The 13957-nt window shown below is 37.5% G+C and overlaps 1 protein-coding gene across 2 annotated transcripts in view; it reads left to right on the top strand.

The window, feature by feature from the left end:
• The window catches only part of ZNF804B (zinc finger protein 804B), a 231767-nt gene extending 218023 nt beyond the window's left edge, over window positions 1-13744 (top strand). For both annotated transcript variants that reach the window (XM_050324106.1, XM_050324097.1), the window contains exons 3-4: window positions 2076-2206; window positions 6355-13744. In XM_050324106.1, the coding sequence (XP_050180063.1) occupies window positions 2076-2206; window positions 6355-10036 (3813 nt within the window). In that variant the 3' untranslated portion in view covers window positions 10037-13744. The remainder of the gene's footprint in view (window positions 1-2075; window positions 2207-6354) is intronic.
• The last annotated feature ends 213 nt before the right edge of the window (window positions 13745-13957 follow it).

Here is a 13957-nt window from a genome sequence, read left to right as displayed (position 1 = left end):
AATGTTAATTTTCAAGCACACCTGCTGAGCTTGGGGTTGTCATTCAGGTACCTGCTCAGTTGCATGCTGTTGTGCACCATCTGCAGAAAATATTTGTGTGCCTGTCAGAAGTCTAGCACAGGTTATTAGTGAAGAAAACCAGGGGTTTACAGGTTCAGCAGGCAGTCCCATGATCTATCCAACATAGCTGACAAATTTCATTACAATTCTTAACTGGAGCTCTGGCAGTGCAGCTTTGTTTTATTTTGCTGAGGGGATGTGCAGAGAGAGCTCTTTCTCTGCTCAGACTCTAGATGCTTTTGATTTCTTGGATTTCGGCTCCAGTTGATGAGTTCTCTGCTATGCTTACCTGCTTTTTTTTATTCTTCTCTCTACTTCTTTGACACATACTGTATACCATTAGAGAGTAAAAAATACTGCTAAAACTTCTATTCTTAGTGTTGGTCCATTTTCTTTTTTGATTATCATCCTAACTGCCAAAGAAGTGAAATGGCATTGCTTTGCAGTACCTGCACTCCATAGTACTTGCTTTCACACTGTTCTTTGTTTCCTTGACAGGTAGAAACTGTTTCTGTTTTTCCCCATGAATGCTTTAGGTGTGGTGCTGAACAGCTCACGATGACAGCTAAAATATAGCAAGCAGCCCTAAAGAGCATTTCTCAAATGTGTTTCTTTACCCTGTTTCTTTGCCCTTACTTCACATTGGACATGTTAATAAGGCTTAAGGCTACATATGTTTTCCTTACTTCTCTTCACAGCTTAAATATCTCTAGACTCTTGTAAATATTACCTAGGTGACGGAATATGTGAATTTGTTTCTGAGAAGATTCTCTGATTTCTTTTACAGCTTTGGCTTTGATATATTATTTAAAAAGCTTCTTTCATGAACCAAAAGTAATATTGTCTTATATATTCATCCATTTTACTGTAAATTGCAGACAATGAGGTTGAGGGAATGGAGCATTATGTGACTGGCCTGGCAAGTGACAAGTAAACAGTGAGGGAAGGCACATAAGGGAATGGGTAAAATATGGTAGAGCAAACGTTTATTTCCAAGCAACTGAAACCTAAGAGCTTTAAAGAGGTTTTTGCAGCTGTTCTGTTTCAGAGCCTACTTCAGTGAAATACTAGATGTAGGAGCTGATAAAAACTTTATGGAGAAACATACAGATTGGACAAAGTGTAAATATTTCTGATAGGATTGTTGAACTTTCATCAGGCACCAGGCAGCAGGGCGATTCTTGCTGGTTGTTGGTGCATTAGTTCCTTGAGCAACTGTCTTTCTGGCCTTGTTGACCTCATCCAAGGGAACTTGTCTGTGCAGAAATATCGGGGTGGTTCCGACCCAGCTCTTAAGCTCCCTGGGAAGCTGATACATGAACAGCTCAACTCTCCCTGTTTCCAGATCAGTACTCAGAGTCACATGTCTTGGGGTCTACAAGGCTGAAAGCAAGTAAGAAATTTCTGGTCTTAGCCTCCCAGAATCTACTTTCCTTTCCTAGGTGTTATCTGACTTTTTAAAAGATCCCATACTTATGGGACAGCTGATGTGACAGTGGTGGGAGATACCCACTACAGCTTTCCAGCACTCTTCATGGAACAAAATCACAGACCCAGAATGGCCTCTTTCCACCAAGTGGTAGAAAACAGTTTCCATGACTGTGTCATATTGTGTCACTGCTACTAGCTGGATTATTTCATTTTAGCTGGAGAAAAAAGAAGCTGTCATGCCTATGTATTACATTCCAACAGAATTAATTAAATAGGAAAATGCTGACCTCATTAAATGGAGTCTAGCTTTGTGCCTGTATTTGTACACAACAGCAGATTTATGTATTCATAAGAAGCAAAACTGTCATTCAGACGTATGCATATATCAGCTAAATAGCAATGGTCAAATCACATTGTTTTTTTAGGCAAAAATAGTATTTTCAATCTCTTTTTACTATTATTTTAAGTATATTTTTACTCTCCATTTGCATACCAACTTCACAAAAAGCAAATAAATTGAGTAAGAGGAAATGTATCTGTTGTGCACATATTTAATCCCTTCTGTTTATATTCTTTTCACACAGAGATTGAAAGATTTGAAACAAAGAGAATTTGCTCGAAATGTGGCTTCAAAGTCATGGAAAGATGAGAAGAAACAGGAAAAAGCACTCAAGCGACTCCACCAGCTTGCAGAGTTACGGAAGCAGTCAGAATGGCAAGTATTTAAAATTCATGTTAGGGTTTAATGCCCTCTTCCTTCAGTCCCAGAAGAAATCTTAATATTTTTACTCCTACACGATGTAATGCACAAAGATTGTGTATAGTATAACCTGTTTTCAGCTGTCCTCAACTCCAAATGTTCCTGTTCTGCAAACCATAAAATTGAAAGCCCTGAATTAATTACATGCCATTTGAAGGTTTGTCGTTTTCTCTCCTGTAGCTCGTTATTCTCATGTCTTCTAAACTGAGTGTTTTGAAGATGCTTTTATAATATCATCATTTTTCCTTATTCAAACAGACCTGAAGAGATTAATATGATTGTCTTAGCATTTGACACTAAGTGAATGGGAGAGGAAAAACCCTTTGTGAATAATTTTTACCACTTTTAGGGTGCTGGGATTATTCTCAGAGTTTCTCTGTAGAGTAATGAAACTATCATTATGTGAATGAAAAACAAATAATTAACTGAGTTAAGTTTATCTACTACTGTTAGCTCTATTAAAGAATATCAAGATACAGGACAAATATTGCACTAATAAACCCTTAAATTTGAGAAATCTCCTTTGTTTAATGACACTGAGGGCTTCAGATTGCCACCAGACCAATTGTTTATGTTAATCTATGACCGTAATGAGTTAATCAGATAATTAAACTGACATTCTTTTAAATTCATATCAAGATTACTGTACCCTGGAAATATTAGCATTCAGAGTTTATTATACACTCATTTTGGCCTATGTAATTGCTTTTGAGCAATCTGCTGAAATATAACAGTTTAGTGCTAATATATCACTTTTACGGTTACAACTCCATTTTCACACAAATCTGTTGAAACAAATGTAACTGCCTGTGGGAAGATTCCTTTATGCCCAAGTACTTGAAGATGTAGCCTCAGATAGACCAATAAGGCCAGTGATAATAGGAAAGCCTGAGTGAAACTGTGAGGGAAAAAACAGGCTTGCTTTTAGAGAGAGCCAAGAGTCCATAATCCTTAACAAAGGGCCTGGAAAGAATAGTTTCAGGGGTGGCTGAGAGCTGTGATTTTGGCAGAGAGTAGCATTCCCAGTTGCTCAGGAAAGACAGAAAGTCAGTCTTTCTAGGAAAAGTCCACATACACATAAAATTGTTATTGTCCCTGAGTATTATGTCTAAGGTTCTAACACAGTTCCTTGAAACAAGCCAGTACAATTTGACAACAAAATTACTGTTAGTCTTGTGCATAGAAACATTTTATTTTGCTATTCCAAGGAGATTTTGAGAAGGATCTCTTTAACACACCTTCTCCAAGAGATTATTTCTTCTTGATGTACAAATAAGCGTGAATTTGGATCTCCTGTTGACAAAGTTGTGGCAAATGCAAATATATGCTCTGAAATGCAAACATATTCTCATACTCTGTGTTGACCCTACTTCAGAGAGTCTTTCCATCTTTCCCATTGCTGAATATCAATGTATTTTTATAGCATTTATAAAATATACTAGCCAATTATAGATAGCTTTTATGCAGATCCAGCAGTCCTAATGTATTTACATTTATTTAAAATATTTTCTAATCTTTAATCAAACTCTTTACTTAATCTGGTTCCTAATTTTTTTCTTGTTAGTCTACTGTAGTGCTGCATTGATACCAAATGCAGATAATTAGTCTAATGAAATGCATGTTTAAATTATATCTTGGAAAAACACTTTTATGGTGGCTATAAATGTCTCATCTATAATGGAAAATGACAACAGTCATTCCAATCTCAGTTAATCATCTATTTCAAGAAATCTGTGATTTACCATGTTTGTTAAGGATTTCATAGATGGGCTGCGCCTTTTTTTTTTTTTTTAATTACCAGAATACTAAACCACAGATTTAAAATCTGAGATATTTTGGGAAGAGGAATAATGTAATTAATGAAAGTAGAACCCAGAAAATATGGCAAAGTAAGTGAAATCCTGGTTGATAATAAGACCAGTGAAGTTGTGATTAATATTGATGGAAATCTACCGGTGTCCTTTTTTCCCCACCAATGTTTGCTGATAGTTTTAATACTAATATCTCTTTGAATATTTTGCAAAGTCATTTATTGTGGAATAACATAAAGATAAAATAAAAATCTACTCTTAAAAAAGTCATACAAACACTTTTCTTCCCAAGCAAGCAGAATGTTTCTCTTTCTCTACCAGAATTTGATTTTGCAAATGCTTCAGGTGGAAGTATCTCATTTTGAATATAGCACAATTTCTTTTGCAGCGGTGTCTCATAAACCCAAGACTTACCACAGACCAGATTCCCCTTAATGTAATTTCAGAGTAAAACCAATATTTGTTCTGGATACACATGGGCATAACTCTGAAAAAGAACATTCACATGCTGATTCCAAAATATATAATTTTCTATATGTAAACACCACCTTGCCCATATAAAAGCCCAAGATAAGTTGAGGATTTAGTCGTTTGTTTTTTTGGAAAAATCGTGTTGCAATAGTGTAGGATGGTATGTTTATGTTTGTGTGTACAGTAAGCTATGAAGAACCATAAACCACACACTGTGACTACATTTACCTAAAGCACTGTTTAGTGTTATGCTCTGATTTTCGTTAAAGGTTCTACTCTTACTTTTATAGTGTTGATGAATTTATAAACTGTTTAATATAGCAAGTTCTGAAACCACCTAAATTAAAAGTAGTGTGGTATCAGTCTGCTGAGCAGAGGTGGCCATTGTGCTTTGAAAGTATTAGAATTTCTCATTTTGATTTTAAATCCTAAGCTTTGACATAGGCTGCACATGCTTTGGAGCTGGCTGTGAGACACCAGGTCTTCTGGACTGGGGACACAGCAAACTGGAAGTTACCTGGAATGTTTACTAAGCAGAACTCTGTTCTGGATTCTGCATTTAGCTCAACACGCATGTGGCAAAACAAAGAGCACTGCTTTCTGTCTGACTTTACTGAGGTTAAAATACATTCCCTTATTTGCACATTACCATGAGAGAGGTCAGGTTTGTTTTTTGAGTATTAGGGGCCACTGGGACAGTTAGGTAGGATTAATGGGGCAGGAGGTATAAAAACATCTGCCCTGGTTTAGGCTCTGAAAATTATACAGCTGCTCAAAATCACACCAGAATAGATATACCTGTTCAAAAGCCTGTGAGGGTCCTGAGGGTGCTAATGAGCTTTAATGACCCTAACCAGCCTCACCTGGGCCCCACGCATACCTGGGGGCTCAGAAAGCTGAGCCTTGGTCCCCCTTAGTCTTCCTGGGCTGGGTTGGAGGAGAGTTGGTCTCCTTGGCCATATCCGTGCTACTGTCTGTCCCCAGTGCCCCTTACTCTGGACCTCAGCCCTTGGACTGGCTTCCTGGCTCAACCTCAGCCCTCTCCAGTCACCATGGATCTGTCTGGTGGACCTGGCCCTAACCTATGGATTGGCTTTTTAATACAGCTCAAGATGCGCATATAGAAGCCTAAGATACCCCACACGGCAGCCAGTCTTTAATTTGCAGCTGATATGAGTCTGATATGGTAAATGAGGCCTCTTGACTTTAGAGGGTTGAATTTCTCCCAGTTATCTTAAGGATGTTGAGAGTGTTCTTCAGACTTGCCCATTCAGGGTGAGCCATGGGGAGTGGTTTTTTTTCATCTGTATCTCAAGTCCCAGAAGAGTTCAAGATTTAAGTTAAATTGAGTACTGTCAACCTTTGAATGATTTGGGGAAATCTGCACCATGAAAGGTAAAACACTGAAGGACTGAGGTCATAATACTTCAAGTTTTATCAAAAACTCACCAACTACGAAGTGAATTTATTTTCCTTTGCTGACATCACATTCTGCTCTGAACTGACAGATGTCAAGGAGATTTGGACAACACTCCCAGGCACATGGTGGGATTGTTGGGGTGTCCTGTGCAGGGCCAGGAGTTGGACTCTATGATCCTTGTGGGTCCCTTCCAAGTCAGCTTGTTCTATGGTTCTATGATTCGATAACTAGTTTGAGCATTTATCCTGTAGAAACTTAGCTTTCCCTTGTAGCAGCATGACACCCTCCTTCACCGTACAGACATTGTCAAATGCAAGGTCTGTCATAGCTTGGTTACTTAATACTTTTATTACTTTATTAATGCTTAAAGCTTTCTTTTTTCTTTATTTTTTACCTTATAGCATCACTGGGAGTGGACCATTGCTTAAAGCCCCCCGACTGGTCATGGAAAAACAGCAGGCACCTCATGGCATTTTCCTCTACAAAGGTGGCAAGTTCACAGCCAGTTCTCAAAGAACAATGATGAGTGAAGGACAAGGTTTCTCCAGAGCCATACTAGAGAAACAGCAGCTTATTATAAGTAGGCATCATCCCTCTGCTGAAAGACACCACGCACTTGGAAATCAAGTCTCACAAGTGTTCCCAGATAGCACCAATACCTCTCAAAGGGCAGGAGTGTCTTTCTCATTCTCTAAAAAGGTCCCTTTAAAGCTTGAGTCCTCGGCATCAGTCTTCAGTGAGAACTCTGAAGAAGGAAATGATTGTAGTGAGTCCCCCAACCATAAGAAAAAGCAAGTTGTTGAGGCCTGCCATTCTGGCACACTTTTGGAGGAACACATAAAAGCAAGCTTGGATAAAGGGTCACTTATTACACAAGACCAAATAGATTTGGATAACAGTGCATCAAGTCATGCAGCTCCAAAACCTAAAATAGTAAAGGAAAATGATAAAAGTAGTGACAGGGAATTGGAAGAAAAAGTCAGTGCTCATGCTTCATTTTCTAAAGTGAAAATACAGCTTTCAAATTTGGATTTTTCTGGTTCACTGAGAGAAACAGAGCAAGAGAGCAAACTGAATGAACCTGAGCAATTCTTAGAAACTCTCATTTCACCTTCATGCCAGGCTAGCAATTTTTGTACACAGCTGAATACCTACAAGCACAGCAATGCCCACCTGCCTGACCAGTTATCCGAACTCCCACCCCAGCCAGTGCCTGAGTTGGCACGTTCAAGCAACATTAATAACAGTCCTGGACTGGTAAAAAGAGAGAGATCTTTGGAGATTTCAGAAATCAAAAATGGAAATATGGAAACATGTCAAAAGGAGGCCGTGATTAAAGAATTTAAGCCCCAGACGTTGCCTTTCCTCCATGTAGTGAGCAAAGATGGCACCACTGCTCTGCAGTGGCCCACAGAATTACTTTTGTTTACAAAAACTGAGCCCTGTATTTCATATGGCTGTAATCCATTGTATTTTGACTTCAGACTCTCTTTAAATCACAGAAATGGTAAACAGCATGAAACAAACAAAGCAAGCTGTAAAGAGCACTCTAAAAATAAGACTGCAGATGAAAATGAACCCTCAGGTTTAATAAAACACAAACAAATGTCAAATGAACAAGATAATCAGTTGTTGAAACCAAAGAAGATGAAAGGTTCCCTAAATCCAAGAAAGGCCAAGCAAAAAGCTGAGTCAAACATAGTGAAAGAAGTGAACGAAAATGGTCAAAAATGCATTGCAGATTATTTGAATGAAAATATGCCCAAAGTGCCTGCTTACCTTGATGTGTCACAAAAGGATTATTTGATAGAAAAAAGTCTTCATACAACAAGACTGAGAAGACCTTTAAAGCATCATTTTCATAGCTGTGAAAGAAAAAACCTGAACATTAGAAATGAAAGCATTTCTACTTTTATGCCTAGGATTAAAAAGTCTAAAGCTGCTAAATGTCATTTAATTTATTCTGAAGAAAAATGTGAAAACCAAGATGACTTCAGATCCGTTCAAGGTGTGGCCAGCTGCAGCAGTGATATAAGTGACAGTGGAAAAGACTCTAGTGGAAGTTTCCTTAGTTGTAAATCTAGTTCAAACAGCAGGAATTCAGAGAATGAAGGATGTGGAAGTTACACAAGATGTTGGAGATTCCCATCTTCTCAGAAGTCCTCCTCTGGCAGACATTCCAGCTATTCTGACACTTCAGTTAGCAGTACAAGTACCTGCATGAGTTACATGAGTCCCACATCAAACAATCACAGCAGAAATCATTTGCTCTGTTGTTGTAAAAGAAAAAGCAAGACAGATGAAAGGCACAAATGTAAACACAGAAAGCACAAGTGTATTTTCACTTCAGATGACACAGATGAGGATTATCTGTGTCATAGTAGAAGTCACAGAACTAGAAACTGTACTCGGAGGGGCAAAATTAAATATCGAAAATGTTCAAGACACAAAGTTTTACAACACAGAGACAGATCTAAACACAGCAGATGTAGACATCGACATTTTGGCAAAACTCATAGTAGGAGTAGAAGCTACCACAGATCCAAAAGTTGTTCCACCAGTGATTCAAGAAGCAGTGAAAGATCATCTAGTAGCAGAATATCAAGAGGCAGCAGTTCAGGATCCTTCTCAAAAGAGACTGACAACTGTGACAACAAAACAAAAGAGGATGCCAAAAGAGGTTCTAATGCTGAACCAGGAAAAGCTGAAACTGCACATTGCAAATCTCTGAATGTGAATAGTCAGTCAAAAAACTTTGCCACCTGTTCTTTTGAAAACCTGGCAAAAGACATATGTGGAAAAAGGAAATCACTGACAGCCAAGTTACTTTTAGAAAGAGTGCAGTCTAAGAAAGCCCAGGAGCAAATGCACAATTCAGAGAGATTTTCAAACAGTAGTGGGGAAGAACTAAAGGATCGATCGAAAAGTCACTTTGCTCTGCAGTTATCATCAGTAGATGACATTGCAATGTTACCTTTGCCAGAGAAAGCACTAAACACGGGTAAAAATGACATGGGGCATAATGAAATCAGTTCGATGGAAAACAGTGTGAAGAAAAACAACTTGGAAGCATCAGAGATAACTAATGTTACTCTTTCACCTGGCACTGATTATGATCATTGTGTTTTTAAAGACATAATTCAAATAGAAACAGGCTATCAGAGCCCAAGCATTAAAAGGAACACAGCAATAAAGGAACAACCCAATCTCTTCATTAGTGAAGTGCAACCCTTTATACAAAGCTGTGACCCAGTACCAAATTATTTCCCTGGTGCTTTTCCCTCTAATAGATATTCTGTTGTTGCTAATTCAACAGAGACCAAAGAAGAACTACACGATGTAAACATGGACTCCAGTGGGGCAGAAGGCTGTTCAGACTCTTTTTGTGACAATGCTATGCAGAAGTATGATGACACAGTAGATGACCTAGAAGTGTACAGTAAATCCACCTCCCCTCCTTTAACACAGCAGCCTATCACATTTTCACCAGAAGAAGTAGACAAATACAGGTTGCTGCAGCTGCAAGCCCAGCAGCATATGCAGAAACAACTTCTGGCAAAACATCTGAAAGTTTTGCCTGCCCCAGGACCGACTGCCTTCTCTGCAACACCAGCAGTTCCTGCCTTCCCTGTTCAGCAGCATGCTACTGTCACTACCATCCACCACACACTGCTGCAACGCTTTGCTGTTTCAGCATCTCTGCATCCCCACGGCAGTCATCTCTCCCTGGCACCCCTCCACCCACTCTCTCAGGCACATTTTGCCCCCATATCACTTTCCCCATTAGCTCCAGCCTTCATTCCCACCCACCCTGCTTTGCTGACAGGACACCCATTACACTTGGTTTCCACCACACCCCTCCACCCTTCCCCAGTGACCTTCCCTGCACTGCCACACACTGCATACATCCCGGCCTTATTTACACCACACCTGAACACAGCCACACCTTCTGCTATACATCCAAATCACTTAGTTCATCCGGTATTCCAAGGGCAAGAGCCTCATCACTATTCTTGCTCTAGCCAGACCCAACAGTTACCTACAACTAAAGAAGTTTTCAGCGTTTCCAGCTACTTAAACTAACCCAAATGATTTCACAATGGCTCCAAAACCAAATTTAATAAAATAAAGCATTCAGTGTTCAATCACATGTCTGAGGGGAAATCTATTGTTTTGCTGAGACCACAATGACAGAGATTTTAAAGTCTGCAATCTGTCTGACAGTATATGAATGTTGATTTTATTCTTGTATCTCTGAGGAAAAGCTGCTTAAAAGCTTCTTTGTGATACTAGCACAAGAAGGATGAGGTGGCTAGTGTCATTCTACTGAATGTTTGAAAAGAATAGCTTGAAGTGAAGTCTATGACTCTCAGTAGGAATGGGACCACAGCACCCAGACACAATGGGATTGAGTATATCAACAAGGATGAAGGATTTAAAGTAGGGCAATTTAATGTAGAGCACTCTTGAAACACCTCAAAGATTTGATTTTTGTGAGTGTATATATGAAAGAGCCCAGTTCTTGGTGTGGTTAAGGTGTTTCTGAACAAAAAATAAGGTATCTGGGACCACTAGCCCCTGGGGCTGTCTCCTGGTTGAAATAAACTCGGGAGGCTCTGAGAGAGGGATGATGAGTTAACACTGGAAGAGGAGGGATTGCAACAGCATCTTGATAATACTTTAGTGATTTAGTCCCTGGCATATGTTGCTTGAACAGTGTAAAGAGATTTCAGTGAGGCCACAGGTATACAACAAAAAATTCCCTTAGCACAGGGAGCTCTATGCTGGCACAAGCAGGCTGCTGCTTTTCTCCCTGAACCAAGCATCCCAGAAGGCAATGAAGCCAAGTTCTTTGGCATTGCCTGTGTATGTATCATAGGGTACATCAGGAGTGAGCTGCAGTAGCCCAGAATTGCCAACAACCAGGGCTGGCTTTGAACCTCAGAGGTTCTTGTCCAAAACTTTCCTATCAAATGGAGCTCTGCTTTGTGGAAGCGTTTTTCCCAAAGAATTTGTAAATATCTTTCATCCCTTTCACAAACAACAGAAACAATTGGTTAGTCCTATAAATTCATGCTGATATTCATAAAAATGCAGAAGTAAAATTCTGAGCAGTTCTTCAAAAACTGGTTGTCCAGGTTGTCTCAAAGAAAACCATGTCATAGTACTCAGCATTTAAAGTTATATTGAATCTAAACAAATATGTCAAGATTCTCGCATGGCTTCCCAAACTCTCAACAAGCAAATTGAAATTCTGAATCCACAATGTTTGAATGCATGTATCCAACCTTCAGAGTAATGTGTGGTTGAAATTGTTCATAATAACTGTGTATCAGGAAATAGGTGAGGACTTCAGCATCCCTTTGAATGGCATAGTTTGGCTATTTTATAATGCTTCTAATTCAACACAAGATTTGTAGCATGAAATTAAATTCATAATTGTCATTAGACTGCAAGAATGTTTCCCAATATAATTGGACCATGAAGCATCCAACAGACAGCACCTGTTTGTTTGTATTAAAAACATTTGAAATAATTTCAATTCATTTGCAATAAGGTAGTGCACAATTAATAATATGTCTTTCAGAATCAATATAAAACACATTTTAAAAGTTTTGGAGGAATTTTATTCCATTATATTCAGCTATCTGAATCAACTGAGAAATCTAATTGCAATTAAGTTGTGTATTTAAAATAAAACAGGACCAATTTTCTTAGTCTTAATCAAACTAGATTGATCCATTGCAGTAAAATTGAATTGTTTTAATTTCTAAAAGCAACTGCTTCATCATAAACTGGTATTATTCTAAAGTTTTCAAATTGCTTTACAAGTTGTGACTCTTTTTTTTGTATTTTCAAAGTTTGTATTTTTAAAGTAGCTATGAATGCTTAATGTTTTAGACATTGAAAAAAACTATCAGAAAAAAAAATGGAGACTGAGCAGAAGCAAAACATTTTTGTGTTGAGAAAGGTTGGTGAAGCCAGCACTGTCAAATATATTTTGATTTGATTCCCATCTTATTTATTAGTCTTGTTAACTGAATGGATTCATGCCATTTTGGAGTTACTTATCTGTATGTAAGTAACATTTAAATTATGTTTAATTTTCTCTTTTTAATTTGCAGAGAACTTCTTTAATCGAAATTATTGCTTCAGAATTAAGGAGGTCAAAATTTTTCTTGCAAAACATGTAAAATTAAATATTTCAATAGTTTAAAAATTTTTCCTTTTAATTTTGGCTGAAGATCTTCCTGAATTAAGACCTGAATTTGCATACAATTTCTATGCTTCTGAAATTTTATTTTCTGAGAATAAAGCATATTTCACTGACTGTGATTAAACACCTCCGAAAATTATTACTTGCTTGGATGGAGATCACTCGCCCAGTGGACCACTTGGAAACATTAGTCATAACTCTGTAAAAATATTCTGAATTGGACATCTAAAGTAGCAGGTCAATCTGTGCCCTAGAAGAGGCTGACTAAGATGCGTAGCCATGACCACCAGTTCAGGGCTAATACCAGCCTAAAAGATGCATTTCCATCCCTACAAACTTTTAAATTTATAGGCCCAATTTCATTTCTATTGAAGCAAACCCAGCTGTTCTCATGTATATAAGAGTTCATTCATATCCTAAGCAGATAACAAAAAAGGAGAAATATGGAACTAAGGAATGATGGGCTAATCTCATCTTTAATGTGAGTGCACACATTTTGTATCCCTGCTTCTTACAGGTAATGGTAATGTTGTAGAAATTTCTGTGGCAGGAAACCTGACCAATTGAAACTTAACCATACCCTACTACATAGATAATTTATGGAAAATAGATACATATCTTTCCCATAATATATGCACAATACAATGGGATTCTAGAAGAAACAAAATCATAGGATGTCAATGCATCATTGTATACACCAACACGGTAAGACAAATAAATTAACAATGAAGATTAAATTTAATTCTTGGAACAATGAGAATTAGGATTTTGAGAGGTTTGATGAGAGCAAAAGGAGAGATTAAGAACAGAAATAGCACAGTAGGAAAACAGTAATCATTGACTACTGAACAAAGGGAATGTCCAATATCATTCTTAATACAAAGAAGAGATTTTCTTGGAGAAATGTAATAAAGCTATCAGCACAGCTGAAATTATATTTTCTCTCTAATTGCTGCCATATTTGTTTTTCATCAGTAATGTACTTTAAATATGTATCATTATAATTATTAAAAGCACTGTTGAGCCCAATGTATGGAGCCATGCTACAATTTTGATTTTATTCAAGTAGATTTTTAAAAGAGTTAGAGTAACCTCATGGCAGTGATAAAGACACACCAAGTTAATAATCTATTTTTGCTTGATTGTATGTTCTTGATACATAATCCAAGGAAACAGGTCACCCACACACTAAAATTCCTATAAGAAACATTTCCTCAGTTACACCATGATAAATTTTTTTGTTGTTACTGTTTGGGGGTTTTATTTGTAACTGAGGTATTTCTGGAATACATTCAAGATGTATATTTGTTGTGCAGATTTGCATAAAAATGCCATTTGATCAGATTGATTTTAAAAGTGTCAAGTTTATATTTAAAACTGGATAATACTCTGGCTAGTATAAACTAGTAATTTTGTTTTGTATTCTCTGTATAAAGTGTTTTATATTATACAGTAGCTAAGTGAATTGCACTATTGTACATGCAACGCGACTTTTTTTTTAGCTTATTCAAGGAATCCCTGGGAATGTAGTTTAATGCAATAATATTTTTTTTCAATAAAAAGGCTTACTGGTATAAAGAGTGTCAGTCATGTATTTTTAATGTAAAGCATACCAAAAGGCAGCAACATAATAAAATGCAGAATGATGCAAACATATTCTGTATTTTAATCTGCAGAACTGAAATACATTTAATTCATTCCTGTGGCTATAATCCTGAAATTTCTTAGAATGTTTCCTAAAGATTTTAGTATGTGTTAAAAAAGTGGGTTGTTTAAATGGAACTGAA

This window comes from Myiozetetes cayanensis, unplaced genomic scaffold, assembly GCF_022539395.1.
Source record: "Myiozetetes cayanensis isolate MyiCay16 unplaced genomic scaffold, myiCay2020 scf1, whole genome shotgun sequence".
Taxonomy (NCBI): domain Eukaryota; kingdom Metazoa; phylum Chordata; class Aves; order Passeriformes; family Tyrannidae; genus Myiozetetes; species Myiozetetes cayanensis.
Note: the sequence above shows the minus strand (reverse complement) of the source record. Positions and strands in the feature narration are given on the sequence as shown.